The 27,574-nt window shown below is 43.7% G+C and overlaps 1 protein-coding gene across 1 annotated transcript in view; it reads left to right on the top strand.

The window, feature by feature from the left end:
• LOC143982741 (protein argonaute-1) overlaps nucleotides 1-27,574 on the top strand; it is a 246,286-nt gene that overhangs the window by 60,413 nt on the left and 158,299 nt on the right. Inside the window, exons 2-3 of the mRNA XM_077481721.1 lie at nucleotides 16,493-16,679; nucleotides 21,967-22,087. Of these exons, the coding sequence (XP_077337847.1) occupies nucleotides 16,493-16,679; nucleotides 21,967-22,087 (308 nt within the window). The remainder of the gene's footprint in view (nucleotides 1-16,492; nucleotides 16,680-21,966; nucleotides 22,088-27,574) is intronic.

Genomic DNA, 27,574 nt, shown 5'->3' with positions numbered 1-27,574 from the left:
TTCAAAGATCACATTTTTTACCAAAAGTTTTTGGAAAATGAAGGAAGAAAATTTATTTTTTTATCACGCAGCTGTCCATTATTATTTTTTTTATGTAGTCTTTACTTTGATTTTCACAAACATTGAGTTTACAAAGAACAGAGAGCCCAAACTGGCACGAAGGCAAAGGTAAAATGTATTGGCATATCCATCGAAAACCATATATGTTGAAATACAATCTTATACCCGCATTCAACCAGTCAATAGCTATGATCCCAGTTGTAAAACATGTTTATGAGGACAAGGATGGGCCGGGTAGGTAAAGGGGTGTGTATTGGGAGAAGGTGGGGGGGGGGGGGGGTGAGAAGGGATCAAGCATAAAAGTAGTAGAGAAACATAATAAAACAAATTAAATAACTGAACAAAACAAAAACACACAACAACCAGCTCGACCACTGAGAAGATGAATGATAATTCAAAAAATATTCCACAGAACCAGGCAGGTCTGCCTAGAACTTTAACAAAATAAATCTAGATCAGTTCCTCAACTATAAGGGTGTATGGGACCTTGAGGCCGATGGCTGTGGCGACTGTGATACACTGGCAGTGTAATGTTTCCAGGTGACCCAAATCACATAGAACTTTTCATATTGGTCCCTACATGATGCCATCCACTTCCCTGGATCTGCTTGGTAAATAACATAATGGCTTCAATTAGCTCGCCCAGGAACATGGGCTGTTTTCCAGTGAACAGGGATCAAGTGCCTGGAGCTGAGGTATCCTGCCAATACGGCCGGAGCTTTAGGCACTCTTACGAAAAATATGTAGGTAAGTGCCCTTCAGCCCACAGTCCCTCCAGCAGGCATCAGAGACTTTTGGAAAAATCCTGGCCAGGTTAGCAGGTACTCTATACCAACGGGTTAATAGTCTGAAGCTATTTTTCTTAATCTTTGTGTCAGAGACTGAGATTTAATGTGGAATGGGGGCAGCTGACATACATAGCTTCTCAAATGAAGTGAGGGAGGATGGGGGTCTGATACCCTGAGGCAAGCTGAGGACAAAATGACGCAACTGCCTGTAGCGCCAATCATCCAGTGGGAAGCGACCAAATTGGTCACAGAGCCAGTCCAGGGATACCAGACCCTTTTCTTATATGAATCTACCACAACGCACCTCTCCGCCCCTTGCCCATGTACGAAAGTAGAAGAGATGTACCCCAGGAATGAACCAGGGGAAGCCTCCTAAAGGAGCAAGGGTGGAGACAGGAGGAGACAATCGCCCCTGTGCATTGAGAGCGTCCCATATTTTCAGAGCATGGGGGGGTGACAGGGGACACAGAATCTGAAAGACCCCGATGTTCTCTAGAGAGCCAAGGGGAGTGAGATAGGTTGCGTCCAGCCAGGAAATTCTCTAAGGGGACCCATAATTTAGTGTGTACATTATGGTGCCAGTTCAATATCGGCTGCAAAGTAATTACTTCATAATATCTACGGAGGGATGGAACCCCCAATCCCCCCTGTTCTCTTAGGGCACTACACGGTGCGGAGGGCCGCCCGGGGGCTCCGCCCTTCTCAGATAAATTTTAGAAACAGGCTGTTTAGGCTGTTTAGGGCCGAGAAGAAGGACCTGGGCAATGATATAGACACTATCTGTAGTTATAAAAGAATCCTTGGCAACACATTAATTTTTAAGTTACTGACCAGCAAGTCTGACCAAATCGTTGAAAGCAAGGTAACATAATTACTAGTCCCCACACAAAGTCCCCTAATGTTAGGATTTAAATAAATCATATTCAACAATGGCTCGAGGGTAAGAGCCAATATGAGTGGGGATAGGGGCCTCGTCCCATTCTGAATACGGAAGGAGCCAGAGAGAGTTCCATTCACCTTGACTCGAGCTTCCAGGTGGCTATATAAGGCCCCTATAGATTTAAGCATTTTGTGGCCGAGACCCTGCACAGCTTGTAGGTATGCCCAGTCCACCCTATCAAATGCCTTTTCAGCATCAGTAAATAGAAAAAAGCATGGTGGGCTGGCATCTTGTGAGTTTACCCAATGAAGCTGCTGAATTGCCCTGTTGGAGTTGTTCCTGGCCTCCCTCCCTGCTATGAACCCTGTTTGGACAGGATGTACTACAGTTGCCAAGATGGGCTTCAGTCGATTTGCCAAGACCTGTGCCAATATCTTGATATCGTGTTCACTAGCGAGATTGGCCTGTAACTACCAGGGGCAGTTGGGTCTTTTCCTTCCTTAGGGAGGACCGTTATGTGAGCCATCAGAGCTTCTTGGGGATGATCATTCCCAAGGCCCAGGCATTAAAGTATTCACACATGGGGCTAGAGAGGAGGGGGAGGAATTTGCAGTAGCAGGCATTGGTGAAGCCATCAGGTCCCGGGCTCTTGCCCTTTGGCAAGTCCTTAATAACCTACGCTATCTTAGTTAGAGTAATGGGTGCGTATAACTGCTCACTGATTTGTATTGTAAGCTGAGGAAACTGCACCTCGTCTAAATACTGCGAGAGAAGTTATGCTTTCTGTGTGGACATTGACCCGGGGAGGGTATTAGGGAGTTGGTGAAATTGTCCCTGAAAGCATCTGCTATCAGAGGGAAAAACGGTCAGTGGGCCTGGGGTGGTGGTGTGGAGTTTGTGGACATGACCGGACGCGTGCTGACATCTAAGAGCCCTGGCCAGAAGGCTCCCACATTTGTTCCCAAACTCGTCGAATTTATAGGATATATGCCGCAACCGGGCTAGAATTCGGGTCTCTAAAAGAGTAGAAAGCTCCTCCTTAAGGGTTTGGAGTTCTGTCGCCAACGCCTGGGTCATGCTACGCTTGTGCCGAAGTTCTGCAGCCTGAAGTTTAATCAGTAAGGACTGCAGTTCCCCATTATGTGATTTATTTTTTTTTTTTTTTTTTTTAGCCTGGAGCCCAGGGAAATTAACTTCCCTCAACCACTGCTTTGTGTGTGCCACTCCCACGCTGTGGATACCCCTGTTTCTCCCAGTTTTCAGCGAAATTATAGGAAAATAGTGTCATAGTTTCAGGGCCACTGCATCATGTAACAGATTCTCATTTAAAAGCTAGGTCCACTGTTTAGATTCTGGGGATAGCACATTATGAGTGGCAGAGTGGTAGCTAAAATCTTTAACAGTGGGATGAAGAATTCTCCAGCAGTCAACCAGATGATAAGCATGCAGGGACTTCTGAAAGTGTTTAAGAAATGCAAAGGAATGTATTAAGTGGCCAGAGGAGGTATCGAGCTGTGGGTCCGGGCTTACATTGAAATCCCCTCTTAATACCAGTTGCCCCTCCTGGAATGAGGAGAGAGACTCGAGAACCTTGTCCAGGAATGTAAGTTGCCCAGTATTTGGGGCGTACACCGCGGCAAGGGTAATTTTGCGTTCTAATAGAGTGCCTTTTAGGAAGACTACCCTCCGGGTCAGCATAATGATCTAGGTCAGGGGTCTTTAAACTACGGCCCTCCAGTTGTTCAGAAACTACAATTCCCATCATGCCTAGTCATGTCTGTGAATGTCAGCTTTTTACAATGCTTCATTGGATGTGTAGTTCCGCAACAGCTGGAGGGCCGTAGTTTGAAGATATCTGATCTAGGGGAATAAAGGGGCAGCTTTTATGTATGGTTATCGCCACTCTACTCAATTTTGACCGCCATGAGTTGCTAGGGAACCATTGATCGTACAGGTTGCTTGGGAAGGCAGGGGACGGAGTCCGTTTGAAAATGTGTTTCCTGCAAAAAAAGGATGTGTGCCCCCAGTTTTTTCGTCTCGAGCCACAACTTACTGTGTTTATGCAGAGAGTCCAAGCCATGAACATTGTAGGACACAATTTTCAGGGAAACCATGAGGAGTCCATATGTGGAAATCTTTTGAAGTCATCAGGAACGGTGAAGAGAGACCTGCAACAGCCTGAAGCATGAAAGGAGGAATGCTGGGAAGACAAAAAAGACAAATGAAGGTCTAAAAAAACAAGATTAAACATAACCTACACTAAGCAGAACACCTGGCAGGCGATCAAAAAATATCAGTAATGATGGCACAAAGATCGCCACCTGGCTCAATGGCCAAATAGGTGCCGATTGGTGTACCACAGGTGGTGATTGGTGTACCACAGTTCTCCCCAACTGGGAAACATAACTCAGGAGAGTTAACCTATTGGGGGGTAGGTGGGGAGGCATCAGGCACGAGCCCAGCCCTGGGTGTGCCTTCAGCGAAAAGGCACACCTAGGTCCTGGTTGTGCGTACAAGTGATTTGCAGCAGCAAAAACAAGAACATCTCTATGGGAAATGGAGAGTTCAGTAATGATTAAGTCAGTCACTCAGGGGGCCACTGATGAAGAAGGCGACAAGCCATCCATGCGAGTTGGACCATTGAGAGGTCTGTTCCAGCCCCTGCGATGAACAGGTTGCCAGGGTTGCAGGCGAGCAGGAACAGGGATCTCCGGGTAGGTGCGCCAATCTGGAATGTCCATTGAAGGCAGTCCAAGGCAAGAAAGAAATTGAGGCAGATAAGATTTATTTTGCAATGTGACCTGGCGACCATGTTTAGTGACTGAAAGGCTAAAGGGGAAGCCCCAGCTGTAGGTTAAGTGGGCATGTTGGGGGGCCTCTAAGAGTGGCTTGAGTGCCCTGCATTGCATCAAGGTGCGTTGGGAGAGGTCAAAGTCCACGTAGCGGACACCTCTGACACGAGACATGATGTGCTCCTTCAACGAATACTTGTGGAGTTTGCAAATGATGTCCCTTGGCTTATCCGGGTCTTCCAAGGGAATTCTTAAAGCGGGAGTTCCGCCGTTTTTTTTTTTTTTTAAAAGCCAGTAGCTACAAATACTGCAGCTGCTGACTTTTAAAATGAGGACACTTACACGCCCAGCGCGCCCGCGATGTTGGCACCCGAAGCCGATCTCTCGATCGTCTCTCGGGTGCTGCCGCCGCCATCTTGGGTATGGGAATCAGGAAGTGGAGCCTTGCGGCTTCATTTCCCAGTTCCCTACTGTGCATGCGCGAGTCGCGCTGCGCAATAAGGATGGTCCCCGCTGTCTCTGGGATCCGTGTGTTTCCCATCAGACAGCGGGGGACCTGCGGAAAGGGGCGTAGATTCTGCAGATATCTATGCCGGAAGTGGGTGCAGATGCCTGTACTGTACAGGTACCTGCACCCCCCTCCCCCCTGAAAGGTGCCAATTATGGCGCCGGAGGGGTGGAGGGTTCCAATGAGCGGAAGCTCCACTTTAGGGTGGAGCTCCCCTTTAAGGCTGTATGAGTGCAATCAATTTCAATATGATCCGGGGCCCTCTGCCCAGGATCTGCTTAAAGATACTTTAGAGAGTAGGGACTATGTCCTTGTGTGCAGTAGCTTCTGACAGGCCTCTAATGCGAATATTAAGCCTGCGGCTGCGGTTTTTAACGTCATCTAGTTAGTCAAGCAGGGAGTCAATACATTGATCCTGTGTTTTACAGTGTGCCTACAGGGCTTGTAGAGCAGGTGTGATGTCCTCCATAGAGGTCTCCAGAGCCTCTACTCTACCTCTGAGGCGGGCTGTGTCAAATTGCAGGGCTTCAATATCCTGCCTCAGAACTTTCTCCATCCTAGCTGCAAAACTGTCCAGATCAGCCTTTGTGGGGAGAGACAGAATGTGCAGCCTTAAGTCTCTTTCTCCCAGGCCAAGGTCCCTGACTGAGCATTATAAGGAGCCAGGCGAGGGGGAGAGAGGAGGTGAAGCCAACGGTAGCTGTGGGGTAGGAATCGGGGAGGCTGCACGTTTGGCTGTGGAGCACTCACCCAGCATCATCTTGGATTTGCGGGTCCAGTCGTGGCCTCTGTTCAAGCTGCCGCGGAGAGAATTACAGAAGCGGGAGAATTTAATTTACAGAAAATTAAGACTTTTTTATTTTATTTTATTTTTTTACACAAAGTTGGCAATTCCTAAGATATTCCTAGCATTCAGTATTGGCATACTTAGAATTACATCCTAAAACACAGCTTAACCACATAGAGGGGCCTATAATTCAAGGAACACACCTTCAGGCTTTCAAGAGGCATAAATTATGCATCTAATTTCCTAGCTACCTATCATGTTTTTGAAGGCTCTGGAGCACCAGGACAGTAGAAATACTCACAGAATGGCCACATTTTAAAGAATAAACACCCCAAGGTATTTTTAGGTGACATGGTGAGTCTTTTGAAGATTTAATAAGATATATTTCACACACAGCATGAGTATACTTGGAATTTCACCCCTAAACACATTCTGTTACTCCTCCCCAGTATGATACCAAATGTGTTAAGACTCGATGTTTGGATTGGTTATGTACTGGACATTGTATCTTGTGTATCACAAAAATCAACCAATCTTATCAAAACCAGTATATTGCAATGTTCACCTCTACTAGTGGGCAGGGCATATAGCTTAGTATAGCATCACCTATAGCATTCCCCATTCTATAAACCAACTAAACTTAGCCTACTGGTACGTGGCTGCCCCCAGAAATGCCATGTCCACCAGCAAGGAAGTGTCTCACAGAAATGTAATCCGTGGGCTGTGCAGATGGGTCAGGTCTCTTGGCAGGCAGAGGCATGGTTACCAGACAGCAGAGCAGTACAGTGTCACTGTAGTACCATTGTACTACTCAGGGGGGTGAGATTGTTTTTGCCAGTCACTGTAACGAGCACTCTTTCCTCTCACAGCCAATTGCTTGTGAAAGGAAATGGCGGAAAGGCTGCATCATGCAGCTCTTGTTTGCAAGTGTGATTGCTGTGAATGGTCACAGCAATCACATGGTACTGGGCCAATGTTGTTGGCCCTGTACCCTGATCTTTGATCACATCATGCACTGTTGTGCACCCTAGAGGGCACACACAAGAAGCGGATATGGGAGGTTGTGCAATTAGGGAGCTCCTGTGTGTCATATTGGCAGGATGGGTATCGGTTAATAACAAAATTGTCCGGTAAGATCCACATGGTACTCTATGGCCTATGTACTAACATTCTCCCATTCTTCCCACTGTGCTCAATCAGGCACACTGATGGATCTAGATGTAAGGAACAGTGAGCCTCTGCAAGCAAAGTGTGGCTAATAGAACAGAGGTCCCCTTTGTGTTTTGTATGGGCCCCCTCTAAGCATGTTTCCAAAGATACAAGAGTGGAATGACAGGAGGTTCTATGCACTACAATATGTTTAATATAAGCCTCTAGTGACCACCACAAAATGTTATTAAACACACCATGGTTATCTTCCATTGATCGAAATTAAGTTGTAAACGGATAATTCTTTCGCCCCTCATTTATTAAAATGAAGCCTCTAATTTATTTACCTTATTTTCAAGGTCTGTGTAGTGGCCACGTGATCTTTCCCTGGGTGCTCCTGTCCAAAAATATTCGAGCATCTAGCTCCTACTGTATGCTAGATGCTGTATACATCATTTATGAGTTATCTTCCTGTGTCTGCACATCTTGAATGGCATTTATAAGTGTCATTCATTTTTCAATTTGTTTGTCATTTACACAAATTTATTAAATTGTATACACTTATTTTTAATTTAGCACAATTTATACCTGTTTATAATATTATTTGTGTGGTGTTGTACATAATTATTGCTTACTTGTTTATTAGCTGTTCCATTAGCGCAGTTTTACATATATTTTTTAAGATAAAAATATCACTAAGTAGTTTTAAAGCTTCATAAAATTAGCTATATATTTTTTCTTTGTATTAACACAGTCTAGGTGGAGTGTTATATTATTGAAAATCACTTTCACTTTGTTCAAACAGCATCTATATAAAAGTCTCACTATTGATATTTCAGGTACCAATAATTCAATGTGATCTATCTAAGAAGCATGTATATCAAATGTAATATTTTTTGGGTGTTTCTTATGTATAGTGTGTGTCTGGGGGGACTAACAGGGAGATGATACCTCTGTCAATCATAGTCACTAGGAACACATCAGAACAAAGAAGGCAGGGAGGGAGGTGCTTTTTACTCTTGGCTTTGTACACACTGAAAATGGATCATGCGCAGTAAAGCTGACAGCGGGTGATCCATAGCATCTCATGCTGCAGCAGGGACGCAGGCAAGGAGTGCGTACCAATGAATGGCAGGATCAACCAGGTTTTTCTTATTTTCCATAAAACAAACTTGAACCACTTCCATATCGGGCCAATTCTGGCATTCCTCTCCTACATGTAAAGATCATAATTTTTTTTGCTGGAAAATTACTCTGAACCCCCAAACATATATATATATATATATATATATATATATATATATATATATATATATAGCAGAGACCCTAGGGGAAAGCGGTGATTGGAGTTTTTTTATGTTACGTGGTATTTACGTACTTTTTGGGGAGAAAAAACACTTTCATATATTAAAAAAAATACAACACAATTTTTTTGTATAATGTGAAAGATGATGTTACGCTGAGTAAATAGATTCCTAACATGTCATGCACACTCGTAGAATGGTGCCAAACTTTGGTACTTAAAAATCTCCATAGTCTATGCTTTTAAATTTTTTACAGGCTACCAGTTTAGAGAGTTACAGAGGAGGTCTAATTCTAGAATTATTGTTCTCATTGGAACATTTGTGGCGATATCTCGCGTGTCGTTTGAACACTGTTTACATATGTGGGGGGATGGTGGCGCTTTAACCACTTTAGCCCTGGAAGGATTTACCCCCTTAATGAGCAAGCCATTTTTTGCAATATGGAACTGCGTCACTTTAACTGACAATTGCGTGGTCGTGCAATGCTATACTCTAACAAAATTGATGTCCGTTTTTACCCACAAATTGAGCTTTCTTTTGGTGGTTTTTGATCACCTCTGCGCTTTTTATTTTTTGTGCTATAAATAAAAGAAAGACAATTTTGGAAAAAAAATAGTTTTTTTCACTTTCTATAATACATATCAAAATAAATAAATTATATATATATATATTTATATTTATATATAATTATATATATATATATATATATATATATATATATATATATATATATATATATATATATATATATATATATATATATATATAAATGTATTCATCAGTTTAGGCCGACAATTCTTGAATTACCTTAGACTCATGTGCCGTGGCATGTTATTGCCATCATCCCTTCATATTATGTACCAAATTAATACCTCAAAACAAGTGGGATTTTAAAGGCAATATCAACAAAAGAAAAAATAATAGTAATTTATAAAAAGATAATTTTTTATTAATACAAAAAAGTATATATATGTGATTATATAATTGTACAATCGATATTGAACAATTAAATGTGCAGAATATGCAGCTGCATATTCTGCACATTTCATTGTTCAATATTGATTGTACAATTATATAATCACGTTGAGTGATTGATTTTACATATATATATACTTTTTTGTATTAATAAAAATGTTTCTTTTTTTTAAACATAAATTACTATTATTTTTTCTTTTGTTGATATTGCCTTTAAAATCTCACTTGTTTTGAGGTATTCATTTGGGACATAGGCCGACATATATTCTTCTACATATTTTTGGTAAAAAAAAAAAAAAATCGCAATAGGAGTATATTGATTTGAGCAAAAGTTATCATGTCTACAAACTACAGGATAGATTAAGAGACTTTTTTTTGTTTTTCTGCAGTTTTTAGCAGGACTTCGGCATTGCGTGGACAAATCTGACCCCAAATGACACATTTTGGGGACAAGTAACATTATTACATTGATCAGTACTATAAAACTGCACTGATCAATGTAAAAATTACACTGGCGGGGAAGGGGTTAACACTATGGGTTAAGTGTGCTCTGGGTGTTATAACTATAGTGGGGATGGGCTTACTGGGACATAACAGAGATCACTGTTCCCTATCACTGGCTGTCATTAGGCAGAATGGGGAATCGCCTTGTCTACAAGTTCCCCATTCTACCTCTGTACACAGCAATTGCGGGTCTCGTCGAGACGGCTCGCCGCTATCCACTTTGCATGAGAGCCGACCTGCCGCAGTATGATGATGGTGGCTGGTGGGCAAGAAGTTACAATTTTTCTTCTCTTTCGTTCATTGACGGACACAGCACCTTTAATCTTGTCCTTGTTTTATTTATGTATGTATAAGTTAAATCTCTTTTTCAATAAAAAACAATTAAATAATAAAAAAAAAAATCTTGTCCTTAGGGTTATATCACCACCTTCTGGAGAGGACTAGGCAGAACATGTAAAAACAGCAAAACTGCACAGTACCGCCTAGGGGGCTGCTAGGGCCCTGCTTTCAAGGACCCTGCCAACAGAAGGGCAGAGGCGGTTGCCCGATCCATGTTTACAGTGGTGGAGTCAACATTGCGGCCAGTGTTGGCCACGGCCCTGATGTCACAGACACTTATTGAATGGGCTAAATTGTTGCACCATAACTTGGAGAAGCAACAGCTTTCCCCGGTCTGCGTGGAACTGGAAGACCGGTTGGTGCAGGTCCTGAGGTATGTCTCTGATGCGGCCTCAGATACGGCCCCCTTGCTCTCTAGAGCCTCAGTATCTGCTTTGGTGCTATGTCGCCTGATTTGGCTAAAATGCTGTTCTGCGGACCAAGCATCTAAGAAAACACTGGCGGATTTTCCCTTCTGGGGGAGAGGCTGTTTGGAGCCTCGCTGGATGACATTTATTAAGAATGTTACTGGGGGAAGGAGTACGTTGCTCCCACGGTCCAGGAAGAGTAAGGAGCCGCGCCGTAGGTAATGGCCCTCCTTTTCCGCTCCGAAGTGGATTTTTCGTCCACCGGGTTGGCAGGTAAGCGTTCCCAGTCCGACAAGGTGCCCGCTGAGAGACAAAAGCGTCCCTGGTTTCACAAGCCAAACAAACCTGTGAGCAAATCTGTTATGGCATGAAGGTTCGCCCCCGTCTCTCGGGTGGGGGGTCACCTTCCGGAGTTTGCAGCTTGGTAGACCTCCCTACTTTCCGACCAGTGGGTCTGCAAACTGGTTTCATCAGGATACAAGATAGACTTTCTTGTCCACAAAAACGGATTTTTTCCCTCCAACCTTCACCTTCTTCTGGCTCGTCGGGAAGCCCTGTTCAAGGCAGTACAGGACCTGCTGCTGCACATGGTGATAGTACCTGTGCCGACGCCAGAAAGGTTTCAGGGGTTCTACTCCAATCTGTTTGTAGTCCCAAAGAAGGAGGGGGTTCGCCCAGTCCTGGATCTCAAGGTCCTCAACGGCTTTGTGAAAGTACAAAGGTTCTGGAATCCGTTCACTCTGTGGTCGCTGCACTCAATCAGGGGGATTTCCTGGCGTCCTTGGACATCAAGGACACATACTTGCATGTCCCCATATGCGTCAGGCATCAGAGGTTTCTGCAATTTACGGTCAGGGCGAGCACTAGCAACAGACGTGATTTTCCAATAAAAGAAAGTGGTCTTCTGAAGAGTGCGGCAGTCCAGAGCTTGTTTTTCGTCTGTTGCTAGTGGTAATAGCCAGCACCTGTGGCTTCCCAGCAGAAGAGACAGTTTACAGCCTGCATGTGTGATCCTGGAGCGGTGACATCCCTTCTCCTTCATATTATAATTTCGGGGATGAGCACTACCAATTTGTAGCTCTCTTTTGGCCTAGGATCTTCACCAAGGTTCTAGCCCCAATTCTGACATTGCTAAGGCAACAAGGAATCGTGGGTTACCTGGACGACGTCCTTCTGAGGGAAGCTTCCGCCTCAGATTTAAGAGAGGATGTGGCGATCACCATACAGACTCTTTGGGAGTTTGGTTGGGTACTGAACCTCCAGAAGTCGGTGTTGGTGCCGACTCAATGCCTGGAGTACATGAGCTTGCTTCTGGACTTCTCAGGGGAGAGTCTTTCTCCCTTTGGACAAGCTGCAAACTCTTGGGACAAATCTGACTTCAAATGGGACAAATCTCCGTTATCCCTGGATTGTCAAATTCAGGTGAGCCAGCTACTCAGGGAGTCTCTTCTCTGGTGGCTGAGGTCTCCGGGCCTTCGTTCCGGGAAGTCGTTCCTTGTTCTTCATTGGACAGTGATCACAACGAATGCCAACCTGACTGGTTGGGGGGGGGGGGGGATTGGGGCGTACAGACGGCCCAGGGTCGCTAGACGCAAGAAGAATCCCGCCTGCCGATCAATGTGCTGGAGCTTCGGGCGATCAGGCGGTGCCTCTCCACATGGTCACAGATGCTGCAGGGGCATCCGTGAGGATCCAGTTGGACAACGCCATGGCGGTGGCATATGTCAACCATCAAGGAGGAACAAGGAGCTCGGCTGCAGCACTAGAGGTCGCTCACATCCTGTGGTGGGCAGAGCGGCACACGTTGGCTCTGTGGGCCGTATACATTCTGGCCGTAGAAAACTGCCAGGCGGACTACCTAAGTCAACAGCTGCTGGACCAGGGGGAATGGTCACTGCATCCGGATGCATTTCGGCTCCTTTGCCTAAGGTGGGGCACACCAGATGTGGATCTTTTGGCTTCTCAACTCAATCGGAAGGTACAGAGGTTTGTGGCCAGGTCAAAAGAACCCTGGGCGGACGTGGTAGACGCGTTGGTGGCTCCATGGGGGCATTATCGGCTGATTTATGCCTTCTCCTTCTCCCACTCAAACTTCTACCACGTCTGCTGCGCAAAGTGGGGGCTGAGGAGATTCCGGTGATCCTGATTGCTCCAGATTGGCCTTGGCGTCCTTGGTACGCCAACATAGTACGAATGGTGGTGGATGTTCCTTGGTGGCTGCCGATGTGAGAGGACCTTTTGTCACAAGGTCCAATACTTCATCCTGCTTTACCGTTGCTGGTTTTAATGGCATGGCTGTTGAGGCAGACATTTAAGGTTACAACTCCTCTGTTAAGTAGTTCTTTTTGTTATGAGCGGGGGTTTATTTTCGTGCTGTTCCCACCCCTCGTTTTTTGACACTGCTTCGGGACGTCCCTAAGGTCAGGATTAAAGATGCTGTGTCCGTCAATGAACAAAAGAGAAAATTGGATTTTTGTACTCACCGTAAAATGGTGCTGTGTCCGTCAATGAACTTCAGAGAAAAGGATTTTACGGTGAGTACAAAAATCCTATTTTTTTTTTATTTTTTTATTTTACACTTTACCTTTAATTCTACATTTTTCTGGTCACTTCCTATTACAAGGAATGTAAACATCCCTTGTAATCGGAATAGGGTGTAACAGGTGCTCTTTATGGAGAGATCTGGGAGATTTCTCTTTAATGCTAATAAGCACAGAGACTCCACAGGCAAAGTTAGAATACGTAGAAACTCCTTGCCACAGCAAAGTTAGAATACGAAGAATCTCCAAGAAAATGTGTTTCCTGCAGACACAGACTCTTTGGTTTGTAGGCCTCAAGATAGTCAAAGAGATTTACCACTTTAAATTTGAAATAAGGCCTCCAACATTCCACAAGAAAATAGTAATTTTTGACATGGGGATGTTGTGTGTATGCAAAGAATGGCACCAAGTCACCAGCTCTCGCCCCAGCCAGAGCAACGCAAATTAAGTGGTACAAGGGAAAAAGCCGTACAAACATCCAGCCATACAAAGCAACACTTAAACAGGAATAAAGACATAGAATAACACACAATGTAGAACTCCCCTGCCTAACTCAACTCCAGTGGAATAGACTTAATCCAGTAACAGCAATTAAGGACAGGGAATGTATCCAGAAGTCACATGAGTGAGCAACTTTATAAGCCTCATCCCCCCATGTAGATGAAGAAAGACCCAAGGGCCTGCTACCTCAAGGATAGAATAAACTTTTGAGAGTATAGGTGGTATAGAGTCCTTGGGCGGATCTCATTGGACGTGGTAGAGTTCAAACTGGGTCAAGGCACTTACCACTGTACTGAAAAAGAGTTTGCCTTTGGTATACATCTCTTAATTTAGCAGGGAATATCAGTGCACATGTCCAAGGCTCTCATTTTCTGTTTGGCAAGCTGGAACTGTGCACAGAGTTTGCAGACATGAGTAGCCAGGAAATGTGGAAACCACTGCATTGTTAAAGGAAATGTCCAGCTTGAGCTTTTTACGATGGACTTCTTCTATGGGTCACAGGAGTGCAATTTGTTTTGCACTCCTGTGACCCGTTTTCAGCGGAGAGCGGTTTGAAGTCTGCTGACGTCATTGCCATCAGTCGAGGCAGGGCGTCATCCTGACTTCCCAAGTCTAGATCCTGCAGCTGCCTTGATTGATGGCAGTCTCAGCATCTCAGCGAGCCCCTAAGACGGCCTCTCCCCGCCCCTCCACAGCTCATCGCTCCAATGAGCTTAGAGAAGCAGACAAGGAGCAATGCTGACTGACAGCATCGCTCTGCTCGGGGAGGAGTGGGAAGCGAGCCATTGGTGGTGTTCAGTGGCTCCCTTCTCAGTGCAGAGATGCCGGGGGACAGCTGTAGCATCTGACTGATGCTCCATCAATCGAGGCAAGTATGATTAACAAAAAACAAAACAGAACCCATACTTCTCTTTTAATGCTTGCGATTTCTTTAGTTCTGGCTGCTCTCAGAATAAAATCTCTATCCTGATAGTTTAGAAGATAAGGGGGTGCCTGGAACCCTAGGGGCTCGCTCTATAATGAATCACTAAAGCCTTGTACACACGGTCGGACATTCCAACAACAAAATCCGTTGGATTTTTTTCCGACGGATTTTGTCCTAAACTGGTGTTGCATACACACGGTCGGACAAAGCTGTCGGATTATTCGGAACGTTATGACGTTCGTTTGTTACAACAGGACTACGTTGAGGCTAGTAGCCAATAGCTTTGGTCTCGTAATTTGATCTGCGCATGCGTGGCACTTTGTCCGATCGGAATTCTCTACAAACGATCGGAAAAAGTCTGTATTTTTTTGACCGAAAATTTGGGATCCTGCTCTCATGACCTAATTCTTGTATAAGCCAGTTTTTCAGGAATACAACGGAGTCTGGTTCCTCTACCCTTTTAGAGAGGCTATCAAGTCTAGTGACTTTAGTAAGGGGGTTGACAACATCTTCCAAGTCACTAACCAGCTTTTCAGTAGCAGTGACCCTTTCTTTCATGTTATGCATGTTGTGACAGAGAAGAGCAAAGTAAGTTCCTCTACCTTCCCAACTACATTGGTATGGTATAACTAAATGATCATCATTACCACCGACAGGGTTGTTTTTGTTTCTTCTTCCAGTGCAACTGAACTGGGAGAGGTCTGCAAGATAATGTGTGGTTCAGCCAATGTAGATGGTGAGGGAAGTAAAGGAACATCTGCAGAATCACCAAAGAGCTCTGTTGTAGATGTCAGCAAGCCTTGTTGTGCATTGAAGTGACAGCCATCTTGACAGAAATGGGATGTGATACTCATTCTCGTCCGGAGGCTGCTGCTTGTGCTTGAAAATCCACCAAAAAGATCCCAAAGTGTAGAATAGCCTTCAGGGGCTTAGGAAGGTCCAGGGGGGCAGCTCTGTGATCCTAGGTCAGGATAGAGCCGGATTGTGGAAGAGTGCAACGAACTGCAGAGCAGAGTGTCTGTTCACTTCATGTGCTACTTCATGTCCCAAAATATGTAAGTATTTTAATAGTGATAGAACTGGCCATATATTTATTTTAGTGTCTGGGCTGCTGTTTTTCTTTAGTTTGAACTTGTGATAGTCGTATTTGGATTCTTCCCAAGTGTCCTGATGCTGGCAGAATTGTATTGGTTTGTGGACCTTGAAGAAGATCTTGCGGTAAAGTTGAAGGTTCCTATGGGAATAAACCTGTTCTGATTTAAATATCCGTGTCTGGCGATACGGAGTTGCACTAAGTAGTGTGGATAAAATTTCCAATTTTATTGTATTTAAATGTTAAAAGATGGTATTTGTGCATTAATACATTGTAAAATCACATCTATTTATTAATTTATATAAATCGCTTTGAATTATGTTAATTTGCCATGTGAAATTTAATAGCTACTAAACATTGTGAAATAAGAGCGAAATATTCAAAAAACCTTTTTAGCTTCAGGGTTTCCAAAGTACAGTGCTATTGCTTTAATGGGTCTGCTTTCATCTCTTTGCATCCTTGAAAACTGGGGCATATGGAGAAATGTTATGCGCAAATAAAATAGACACCTCCCCTTTTTCTGTTCAAAATTGTCTCTCTAGGCCGGCCTTTCTCAACCTTTTAACACAGAGGAACCCTTCAAATGACTTTTCAGCCTCAGGCAATTCCTACTAAAATTACTATATCTACAACTCATGATACTTTAGTGTGATGGTCAATGGGAAGAATGCTCCTTACACTTGTCACTGGGAAGAATTGCCCCCGTACAGATAACTAAAAAGGGCAATGTGTCAGTGGGAACTTATCTGAGAGGCAGAACTTGCTCATTGCTCAAGGAACCCCTAGCAACCTCTGGAGGAACCCTAGGGATCCATGGAACCCTGGTTTCATTCTGGGCTACATTCTGCTCTAGGCTGCATTTCTCAATTTATTTACAGAGATAGAGATTTCAAGGTGTTCTACAGCATTGATAGTAATTTCTCTTTCCTTTTCCACATAGCAGCCCAAACTGGGTATGTTCCACCATTACAGCAAGTGTTCCAAGCCCCACGCCGACCTGGAATTGGCACAGTCGGGAAGCCAATAAAACTTCTTGCCAACTACTTTGAAGTCGACATTCCCAAGATTGACGTCTACCACTATGAGGTTGATATCAAGCCAGATAAATGTCCCCGGCGTGTCAACAGGTAATGCAGAGTTGCTTTGTTTAGTACACATTACAAAGTCACCATTCCACAGAAGTGGCTTAGGTTAAGGCTCGGTTCACACTGCTGCAACTTAAAAGTGTGACTTTTCCAGGCGATTTGCTGGTGATTTCAGTACTACTTGATGTGTCTTTGAAGAGACTTTGAAACGCCTTTCAAGAAATGACTGGGTAATCTTCCTGTAATGTCGGATCTAAATCTCATCAATGTAGATGAGGATCGGACTTGTAGGTGACTTCCATTAAAGTCTATGGGCCCAAGTCAGATAGAAGTCGCCTTGAAATATCACAGAAACCTTTTCTAAAGTCAGAGCAACTTCAGTAGTGCTAATTAAAACAGCTCTCATTAACGAACATGGAATTTCACGTCACACAACTTGGGGTCTCAGAAGTGGGATCCCAAGTTGTGGCAGTGTGACCCGAGCCGTAAGGTTAAAATCACACTACATTTTTTCAGAACCATGAGCTTTTACTATTTTTTTGTAACGAATTAATAAAATAAATCCATTTTTAAAGTGGTTGTAAACCTGAAAAATTTAAAACAATATGATCTGTAAGTTGAATAAAGTTGAATAAAGAAACCTGAATTTGCCTTAATAAAACTTTTGATTGAGAAAAAAAAAAGAATAAAGATCAGCAGTAGAAAGCATTTGAGCTTAGTTTGACATCTGTCCGCACTCCCTGTCAGCAGCAATCCTCCCTGGTGTTCTAAACAGAGTAAAACCGACACCAGGAAAAAAATGTGGGTGCCCCCCCCCCTTCTGTTTTGAGTGACAGGAGAGAGATCTCTTGTAGCGTTACCCCGTTGAGCTGTGAGAATGGGGTGTGTCCCTGCTACTCTGTGAGTTTGACTTACTAAAACTGGAGAGTGCAAAATTGAGTGCATCTCTGCATGGTAGCCAATCAGCTTTTAACTTCAGCTTGTTCAATTAAGCTTTGGCAAAAAAAAAACAAAAAAAACGGTACCTTTGCAGAGCTAAACCAGATATTGCACTCTCCAGTTTTAGTATATCAACACCTCTGTGTCTGTGTATTCCGACCCGGAGAGCCAGAATGTATGCTGCATGTTAGAGGATGTGCTGAGGCTTCTGCTTTGTGATTTCTGGAGTCCTTATGCTTGGGGGGGGGATTAAGAGACAGATAGAGAGAAAGATAGACACAGAGAACGAGACTGATAGGAGAAAGACAGAGAAAGAGAGACAGAAAAAGATTGGGAAAGAGGAAGTGAATATGTAGAGATGCGAGGGGCATAGTGTGATGTCACGTCTACACCCCCAAGCTCCAGTGCTATGCCACGCCCACAGATTGGCAGGGCTACAACCAAATGAGGATTCATTTTTCAGAGATACACAAAATGCAGTTTAGGGTTTAACTGATATTTGCTAAATTGTGCAAAATATTGTTGTTTTTGGGATATGGGTTTACCACCACTTTAAGATCAACTATGGGAATTACAGCAAAAACCTATTTTAATGTGCCACTCACCCACATTGCAAGGATTACATGTTCATTAAAGGATACGTTCACCTTTTAGCAAAAAAATAATAAATGCACATTTTTTTTGCAGCTAAAATGTACATTTACTAGTTTTTGTTTCAGGAGCCTGGAAAGCATTGCACCAGTGATCAGCAGATCGCTGATGCAATGCAGCTCTCCTGCAGACTGCCAGTATAAGCTGTCTGCCCGTACATCATACGGGCAGGCAGTTTCACACCGACAGAATCAATGAACTGCTACAGCGCTCAACAGCTGATTGTTACATGTTATACCCTAAATATGTAACGTGTTCAGAAGGAGCAACTTATCACTTAAAGTGGAACTACATCCTTTACAGCCAAAAAGGCAGCCATTATAGCCTCGTGTTTGATCTGCAGTTGTCATGATACTGCGCTTGCAATCAGTTATGACACCAGCCATTTGATGACTTGATAGTTTGGTTGAATGCACAAGCGAATGTGAAAGCTAGCACCCAACGCTATGCCTTAAGTGTATAACCCCTATTCCAAAACAGTTGGGATGCTGTGTAAAATCTGCATAAAAAGCATATGTAAGGATTGAGAGTATATCCTAAAGAAAAGGTGGACTTTGTGGGCATATCATGACTCAAAATAATTAAAAAAGGTTCTTTTATTAACAAATCAATTAAAATGACATAAAACACTTCAATACAGGGCACTTATACACCTTCCTGCCCAGATCAATTTTCAGCTATCAGTGCTGTCGCACTTTGAATGACAATTGCGCGGTCATGCTACACTGTACCCAATAGAGCTTTCTTTTGGTGGTATTTGATCACCTCTGGGATTTTTATTTTCTGCTAAAGAAATAAAAAAAAGACCTAAAATTTTGAAAACTAAATTTTTTTTGTTTCAGTTACAAAACTTTGTAAAAAGTATGTTTTCTCCTTCACTGATGGGGCTGCACTGACGGGCACTGATAAGGCGGCACTAATTGGCACCAATGAGGTGGCATTGATGGGCACTAATATGCGGCACTGATAGGTGGCAGGGTTGGGCGCCGATAAGCAGCATGGATGGGCACTGATAGGGGGCATGGATGGGCACTGATAGGTGGCACTGATGTACTGTAACATATGGTACTGATGGATGCCAATCAGTGCCAAACCATAATGCCTGACAATCAGTGATGCCCATTGTGGGCACTGATTGGCATCCATTGTGGGAACTGATTGGCATCCCTGGTGGTCTAGGGTGGCATACCTGGTGGTGACTTCGCTGGTGGTCCTAGTGGCATCCCTGGTGGTCCAGTGTGGGCATCCACGGGGGGGGGGGGGGGGGACTGCGCTCATAGGCAATCAGCACAGACCCCCCTGTCAGAGGAGCAGCCGATCGGCTCTCCTCTACTAGCATCTAACAGATGCAAGTAAGGAAAAGCCAATCACCGGCTCCTCCTGTTTACATCGTGTTCACCTGTGATTGGACACGGCTGATCAGACACCAACACCCAACAACACCCTATTATTAGACGAGGTCAACAGATACCCAATACAACAGTTGTGAAGGTTAGGATCCTAAGTAAATAAGGAATTCTCTCTCTCTCTCTCTATATATATCTATCTATATATATATAATTTGTAGCTTTACAATTTTGTAGCTTCCTCAGGACATACTGGGCAGGTGCTGATAGGCCTTGAATCAAATCAAGGGAACACCAGACATCACAGACTGCGACTCACAACACACCTACATCGGGAGACCAGCTTCAGATATCGCGATCAGTGTATGTGTGTAAATTACTGAAGGAGGGGGCATGTGTAACCTCCACTGAGGACCGCAATCACTGATAGTGTCCAGTGCAAGTAGATTGTGTCCAACAACAACAGCACTTAAAGAGGCAAAACAAGAGGAGGGGAGCACCCAAATTCAGCCACCAAAAACAGGTGTAGATATCAAAAACATATAGCATGGTATCTCTCTCTTACTGATAGTACTCCTATCCTGTATTCACCAAATGGTTGTTAAGCCTCATCCATATGTAAGGATACCTTGCAACAGGTTATACAGTCTTCCTCATTGTTTGGTTCGCTAATGAAGCCAGACCCACTTGCCCTATGTAAGGTAAAGGCACCTAACCTCCCAGAGCTGTGTAATGATGGTGTTCCCATGGCTTGTCCTTAGTTGAGGCTTAACAACCATTTGGTCAATGCAGGATAGGATCAGTAAGAGAAAGATACTATGCTATACTGCATATTTTTGATATCTATACCTGTTTTTGGCAACTGAATTTGGGTTTAAGAATAGGGTGGAGCTACAGCCAGAAAAATTAGGGCTTCTAATCTCCAATGGGCCCATTACGTATAGCACGTGGTCCCTTTTTGATGAAGCAAAAGTTTAAAATACCTAATGAGTGTTCTTCTAAGTCTAGGGAGCAGACTGATCCAAACAGGACAACTTTTTTCAAGTCTAAAAGGTAGGGGAAAAGGCTGTAATATTATCCCCCCCCCCCCCCCCCCCAGTACTTCTCTCCTGTTTCTGACATTACAGGTTTCTTGACGGGCCCTCAATGTCCTCTCCTAGAGTGCAGGATTATTGGTCCTGCATTGTACATAATGGTGACTGCTTAAAATTGCTGACTGAAGCACCTTAAAATAAAGGCTGCGGTGGACCAGATGTGCAGCGTGGAGGAAAGCTGCTAGAGGGAGGAATAAGGTAAGTATCGCAGCCTATTCTTTGACCCCTAGATTTAACTAGCATTTAATTCTTGAAATGTGGGAAGGCCCCACTGCAGCAGTATCTTTTTTTATTCTTTTAGCTCCCCATAGTTGGTCTTTAAAGTCCAACTCTGGGAAACTTAAAAATAATCTCTTGCTGTGGGACTCCACACTGCAAGGATTAATTGCTCATTTAGGTCTTGGGAACTTGTCGGACATTCCGACAGAAAATGTCCGATTGGAACGTGTTGTCGGATAATCCGACCATGTGTGGGCTCCATCGGACTGTTTCCGTTGGAATATCCGACCGACAAAGTTTTAGAGCTGGGCTATAAAATTTTCCGACAACATGATCCGGTCGGACTTTGTCCAATTGTGTGTAGAGAATTCCGATCGGACAAAGTGCCACGCATGCTTAGATCAAATTCCTAGACCAAAGCTATTGGCTACTAGCCTGAACGTAGTCCCATCGTAACGAAATAATGTCATCATGTTACGAACGATCGGATATTCCGACAACTTTGTCTGACCGTGTGTATGCAACACCAGTTTCGGACAAAATCCGTCGGACAAAAGCTGACAGATTTTGTTGTCGGAATGTCCGACCATGTGTACAAGGGCTTAAAGTAGATTTACTTATGTGACCCTCTGCACTGCTAGATTGGTTCCCATAGTGTCTTCTCCCTTATACTACATCGGTCTAAGGTCCTGACCTCATGAATACCAATGCAGGTTCCATAGCCCTGCATTGGACGTGATGACCCATAGGGACAGTTCACTGCCGGAGCATGGAGGAGCGTCATCTGCTGGGGAAGCAGAGGATAAGGTAAGTGAAAGTGTTTCTCCTCTCCCCTAGAATAGGTAAAGAGCAACTAAGCCTTGCAGTGCAGGCACAGCCTCACTGCAAGGGGTCATTTTCAAATTTCCCAGAGCGGGGCTTTAAGAAACACCAGTTGCAAAAGTGTTTCTTGCATTTTACGTATCTACATTAATATAAAATACAACGTCCTGTTTGTTTTCCTTTTTTTCACATTTTAAATTTTGTGACACTTTTTTATATATATATATATATATATTTTTTTTATTTGTCATCATTTAGGGAAGTTGTGGAGTACATGGTCCAGCACTTCAAGCCCCAGATCTTTGGTGACCGAAAACCAGTTTATGATGGAAAGAAGAACATTTATACTGTTACAGCACTGCCGATTGGTCATGAAAGGGTAAAATACATTTTGAGTCTTGGGTGGGGTGGGTTGGTGCAGTATTTAGGACTTGTTCACACCAAAATGCGCACCATACATTGCATTGTATAAAACTTTTTCAGCACAGTCTTCAGGTAGTCAGCATTTAGGTAGGTTATCTTAATATTACAGTAGAGGACTTCTGCAATCTTTAGATGATTGGACACTAGCAAAAACTTTTGCTAGTGCCACCCCTCATATAGCCCATCCTACTCTGTGAAGTTCCAGTTTTTTCTATTGTACTTAGGTGATGGACCTGTTCTTCTCTGGAGAAGTACTTTTTCTTTTTAAACCATTTACGTTTTTATCATCTGAATCTTCTATCAATAGCTTTTTGCTTATTGTTTTGTGCTACCTAGCAGCTTTCAGATCAGTTTTTTTTTTTCGTATACCTCAGGACCTGTACCCAGGCCCCACTGTACTTCAGGCGATGGATGCTCACCTTGGCATGAAGTGCAGTGTGTGAAGTTAGCTGCAGAGTGCTATACAGTTCCAGGGTCATGGTCCATTCTATAGTTCCCAGACCCTGAAGACTTCTTCAGTGGTATTTCTTCTGTGATGGGCAAAGCCTGGGACTTACTAGGCCCAGTGTCCTTGATAAGGTAAGACAGGTTTTTCCTTTATAACAGTTACTGGCTTTGAACAACACTATACGCAGGTAATTGCATACTATGTGGTTTAGTGAGCAGAGGATTGGGGTGGTGTTCATTTTATTTTGGCACTTCCTGCCATTTTGTCTCTAAAGCCCCATACATACTATCAGTTTTTCCTTCAGGTTTACCAGAACCATATAGTGCAAGGGGCTGCCTGATTGCATACAAATTTAAACTCCTAAAGTTTGACCTCATATTATATGGTTTTGGTAAATCTGAAGGAAAAACTCAGCAGAAAAGCTGATAGTGTGTATGGGGCTTAACACTTCTCAGCAAAGAGGTTTTGAATTTGGTGCTTTTTCCCTCATATCTGGACTTGGCCTCAGAAGGATGAGGTAACTGCATCCTGCCTCCCAAATAACATGCTTGCACCTGCTTCCTCCACCAAGAATGCACATAGTACATTGCTGCATTCTCATCTTCTACACAGCCATAGGAACTCTTGTCAGAACATGGGTTATAGTGGCTCTTTATTTAGACACACAAAACTCCATCCATTTCTGTCTCCTGAACCATGAGTACCCCACTGGGGATCTCCTTACTAACAATGGTAGATCATAGGCACAAGAGAGCTGCGACAAAAGGGTCTAATAGCTTGTGTTCCACAGACTGCGTACAAGAAACACAGTGCACCCTTCAGGGTGATAGCTGTTCCCTTGTCCTGGAGCATTATCCTATATTAAAACAGCTCTGCTCATCTGACTCTGGTGTCCTCTCAGGCACTCCCTGTGAGGTCTGTCTGACCAAAACAGATTTGTGAAACACTTCTAGATTTTTTGGTTTCCAGAGCTCTACCTTAGGGATTCGATCCATGCATCCAATTCAAGCACCATAATCATCTACTGCAGGTTCAGTGGGTTGTAGAAAACCTTCTCCCCTCTATGCCCTCTGTAGCTTCTAATAAGCCTTTTTTCTCGCGCTAAAGGTTCCCCCATTTTTGGAGGGGAAGGTGTAGTCTACTTACACTTGCCCTTATTTAGAAAAGACGTCTGGAACTTTTTCTTTCATTTCACTTTTCTTTTCTCTACCATCTAGAAGAGGTTCACAATGAATCCTAATTACTGTCTTCTGTCTCTCTCATATTTGTCCATCTCTACTCGCGGTTTTCCTAACCCCATTCTGACATTATTAGTACAATGAGTATTCATCTCCTTTCTTACCTGGAAGAAACTTGGAGGAAGAAAAACCTTGATAGGTTTTACTTCCTTTTTATTCCCCTGCAAAATAAAACCATAATGGGCTAGTATGCATCGCATATTAGCCCATTATGTTGCAATTACCTGCAAACGAAGCCCAAAATTTCCCCTGCTGGGGGCCACGTCCATCTTCATCCCTCTTCCTCCCGAGCCTGTGGCCGGAGTTGCGCGACGTCATTCCTGCACAGAGGCGCGCAAGAACTGAAGGTCACAGCAAGGGCCCTTTCTTTAGTGCGCATGCACCGATGACGACGGCGCAAGCGTATATGGTAAGTATCTCCTAAACCGCACAGGTTTAGGAGATATTTCCAGTACCTACAGGTAAGCCTTATTATAGGCTTACCTGTAGGTAAAAGTGGTGTCTAAGGGTTTACAACCACTTTAACATGACCGTAAATGATCACCTTGTAAAACAACCCATTCAGTTTAAAATAGAAATGAAATGCAAAACATTTTTGCATAGATATAAAAAGAACATTATAAATAACTTTTTTCCCTTTTTTATAATTGATCACATTCCTTCTGTTCTCAGCTGCATAAGAGCTGGGGGAGGAGAAGCAGCAGCACACGGAGCTTCCCAGTGAATGGCTGTGCAGAGGGGGCATGTCGGGACAAGTCTGATCATTGTTGGAGAGCATACTGAGTTCTCAGCATAGCTAGAGAACTGGCCACAGTGTGCTCTTCTGCTTAGTGTGCCCAGTTTTTAATAGGAAAGCAGAGGGACTGTCAGGGACTCTGGGGATTTCGCACAAAGGAAGCAATACAAAGAGAAGGCTAGAGGCTAGATCACCTATGGCAGGGGTTTAGTTCCCTTCTAGGGAATGAAAGCTGAAGGGTTATGTCCACGCATCCTTGTAAGCCTTTTTTTTTACTGACAAGATTGGAATTTTGTTCCACTTCACCACCTTCATCACCTTCTTTATTTGGTGCTGGATTATTGGGGCACTTTCCTCCACTCCTAAGACAACCAGGGGATACCTCAGAGACTTGCGGCCTCCTAAACCTGATTTCATGCATTTAGTGCCTGACACTGCTTCCCTCCATACTTCCCTAAGGCAGTGTCTACATTCTTACATATTTTTTTTCCCATGACCTTTTATTGTTAAGGTGCCAATTTCTTAATTTCTTACCTGGCACCCTCCTTCAACACTACATTCTTGTCCTTGTCTGATCTGTGCTACAAAAAAAAAGTGGCCTTCCTGTCGGCACTATTTAGTTGTCACTTATGAGACTGTTTTTTTCTTTTATAGGGGTTGCCCTTAAAGACAGCCCAAAGGTATACTGCCGCTTGAGTTCCCTGTTCTTAATCGCCTCTACTGGAGGAGGCAAGCTCCACAACCTACAGTAAAGATAGGGCTATTTTGTTTTACAATGGCATGTCCTCCCTAGCTTCAGTCCTCAGGCCTTGTCATAAACCTGGCTCGCCCTTCCCTTCCCTTCCCTTTCCTTTGTGAATCACCAACTCGCCCATTTACAGGCTGAAATCTTCTCCTATTCTGTATTATAAAAGGTTGAAATTTCCTTGTTCCCAGGATTTCCCTTTCTTCTCCACCTGCGGTCTGTAGAAGCTTCAGCTCTTGCCTACCTTGCTCAGCTTTCTTCTTTAGCCTTCAGCTGCGCATCAGCCTTGCCAAATGAATTGCAGATACCCCTACTTGCCATATTTTCATTATGGTGTCGCATTCTTTCTGTTGTATTGGATGCTTCATTCATGCAGATTAAATTCCTCCTGCTCTGTAGTCTTTGGTAAGACAGTTCCACCTAGTGGTCTGATAGAGGACCTCATCCAAAGTTCTGTACCCATCCTTCTGTTGGACGCTGCATACAGCATTTTAATTTGTACACTGTAGGTCCTAGTCGACCTTGTACATCCTCTATTTTTTGAGACCTTGCACCTCCTGTGCAGCTTTCTAATGAAGAGGGCTTTTTATCTGCTGGAAATTCTGCAAGACCTCATGGCCAAGCTGAGCCCTATCTTTCCAAATAGAGGGTTTTCCTTTCTGGGGCATCTTCATAAGAATGGCTTCTCCTTCTTTCTCTTCCCTGAAAGAGCAGTAATTTTGCCTTTTGATTCTCCTTCTTCCATTTGGAGACAGGGTGGCCTGGAAGCTGGTTTTCTTCTTACTCTCCTGAGGCTTTTTTTTTATCCTTTGAGAATGTCTATTCTTTGCCTGCTATGTTCTTTCAGATGGCTCAACATTTCATTTTGTGTTCCCCCTAGAAGTTTGGGTTAGGCATGACATCTATGACATGCCTCCCTTAGGATCCTCCCCTTTTCTCCCAATTCCCTACTGAAAGGTCCCTTTTGGGTTCACTCTCTCTGCTTCCACCTGGCTGGGTGGTAATTTTTTACCTTTTTCTCACTGGGCTTATGCCGTCTGAGAACAAGTCCCTTCTTCCCTGTCTGAGTTCATTCCCCTAATGAGGTTGGATTCTGGGGCCTTTAAAGCACCTAGTGTTCATACTCCTCCTTTCAGTTTCAGGTTTCTCCCAAACAAATGGTTACTAGGCGGCTGTTGAGTTGCTGCTGTCGCTTGCTCCAGCAGCATGGTGCTTCTACTGTTAACAGTTTGTTTGGGTCTATTGACCGTTCTTGTTTTTTCCTGTGAACCCGTTGCTGCTGCTTAGTTGTTTTATTGCCCATCCCCCTTAATTAGAATGAATAGGAGAATATAGCTTAGTGTAGTAAAAGTGAGAAGACTAACTGCCACATCCTTAATTACATGTGAAATACGAAAACAGAACCCCGCTGGGACTTTATAGGCAGTAAGTAACAGAGTAGTAGAAGAATAAAAGCAACAAACGTTTTATTCGAAAAATGTTAAAACATTGATATTCATCACAAATATGCATTAAAAGCAATAAGGAATCACCATACAATATTCGATATATACAAGTATTCTGGCCTCATTAGTGAAACCTGAGGTAGGTATCGTGGGTAGGGCCAAGCCAGAGGTGGGGTTCACCCAGCGATTCCCAACATGTTCCGGAATATGATATGAATTCCTTCATCAGGGAAAGATGAGGACTAAGTACAATCATAGTGTATGGCTATGTTACAGAAGATAGCAAAATGTCCCATAGATATGTGCCCTCTCACATTGATGACCACTTTCTTCTTAAGGACTCATCTCCCTTCTCGCTATCTGAAAACTTCCACAGGACAATTCGGATGCTTCAGACTTTCCGTTGGGTGATTAACTTTCAAAAATGTTCTCTACAACCTTCACTTTACTCTGAAATACTTGGGCCTCATTCTAGACAGCCCAAGCAAAAGTCTTCCTTCCAGAGGCAAAACCTGCTCTCCTTCAGAACCTACACTCAGGACTTGAGATCAAAGAGACCTCCCTCTGAGATTCTGGGTCTCATGGTGGCCTCCTTCAAGGCCATCCCATTTACCCAACACAAAGTTGAGACCTCTTCAACACATCTTGTTGGCTTGGAACAAGAATGCTCCTTCTCATGGCTCCCATGCCCATGCTCCTATCCATGAAAATAAATTCCATAGCTTGGTGGATTACCAACCCCACATTGACAATCAGGAAGTAATTTTTGTCATATCACTGGAAGGGTATAAGGCCAATCTTTCAGACTGAGGAGTGGTCCAGTCACTGTTC

This window comes from Lithobates pipiens, unplaced genomic scaffold, assembly GCF_037356315.1.
Source record: "Lithobates pipiens isolate NorthernLeopardFrog02 unplaced genomic scaffold, aLitPip1_a1.2 Scaffold_16, whole genome shotgun sequence".
In the NCBI taxonomy this organism is placed as follows: Eukaryota; Metazoa; Chordata; class Amphibia; order Anura; family Ranidae; genus Lithobates; species Lithobates pipiens.
Note: the sequence above shows the minus strand (reverse complement) of the source record. Positions and strands in the feature narration are given on the sequence as shown.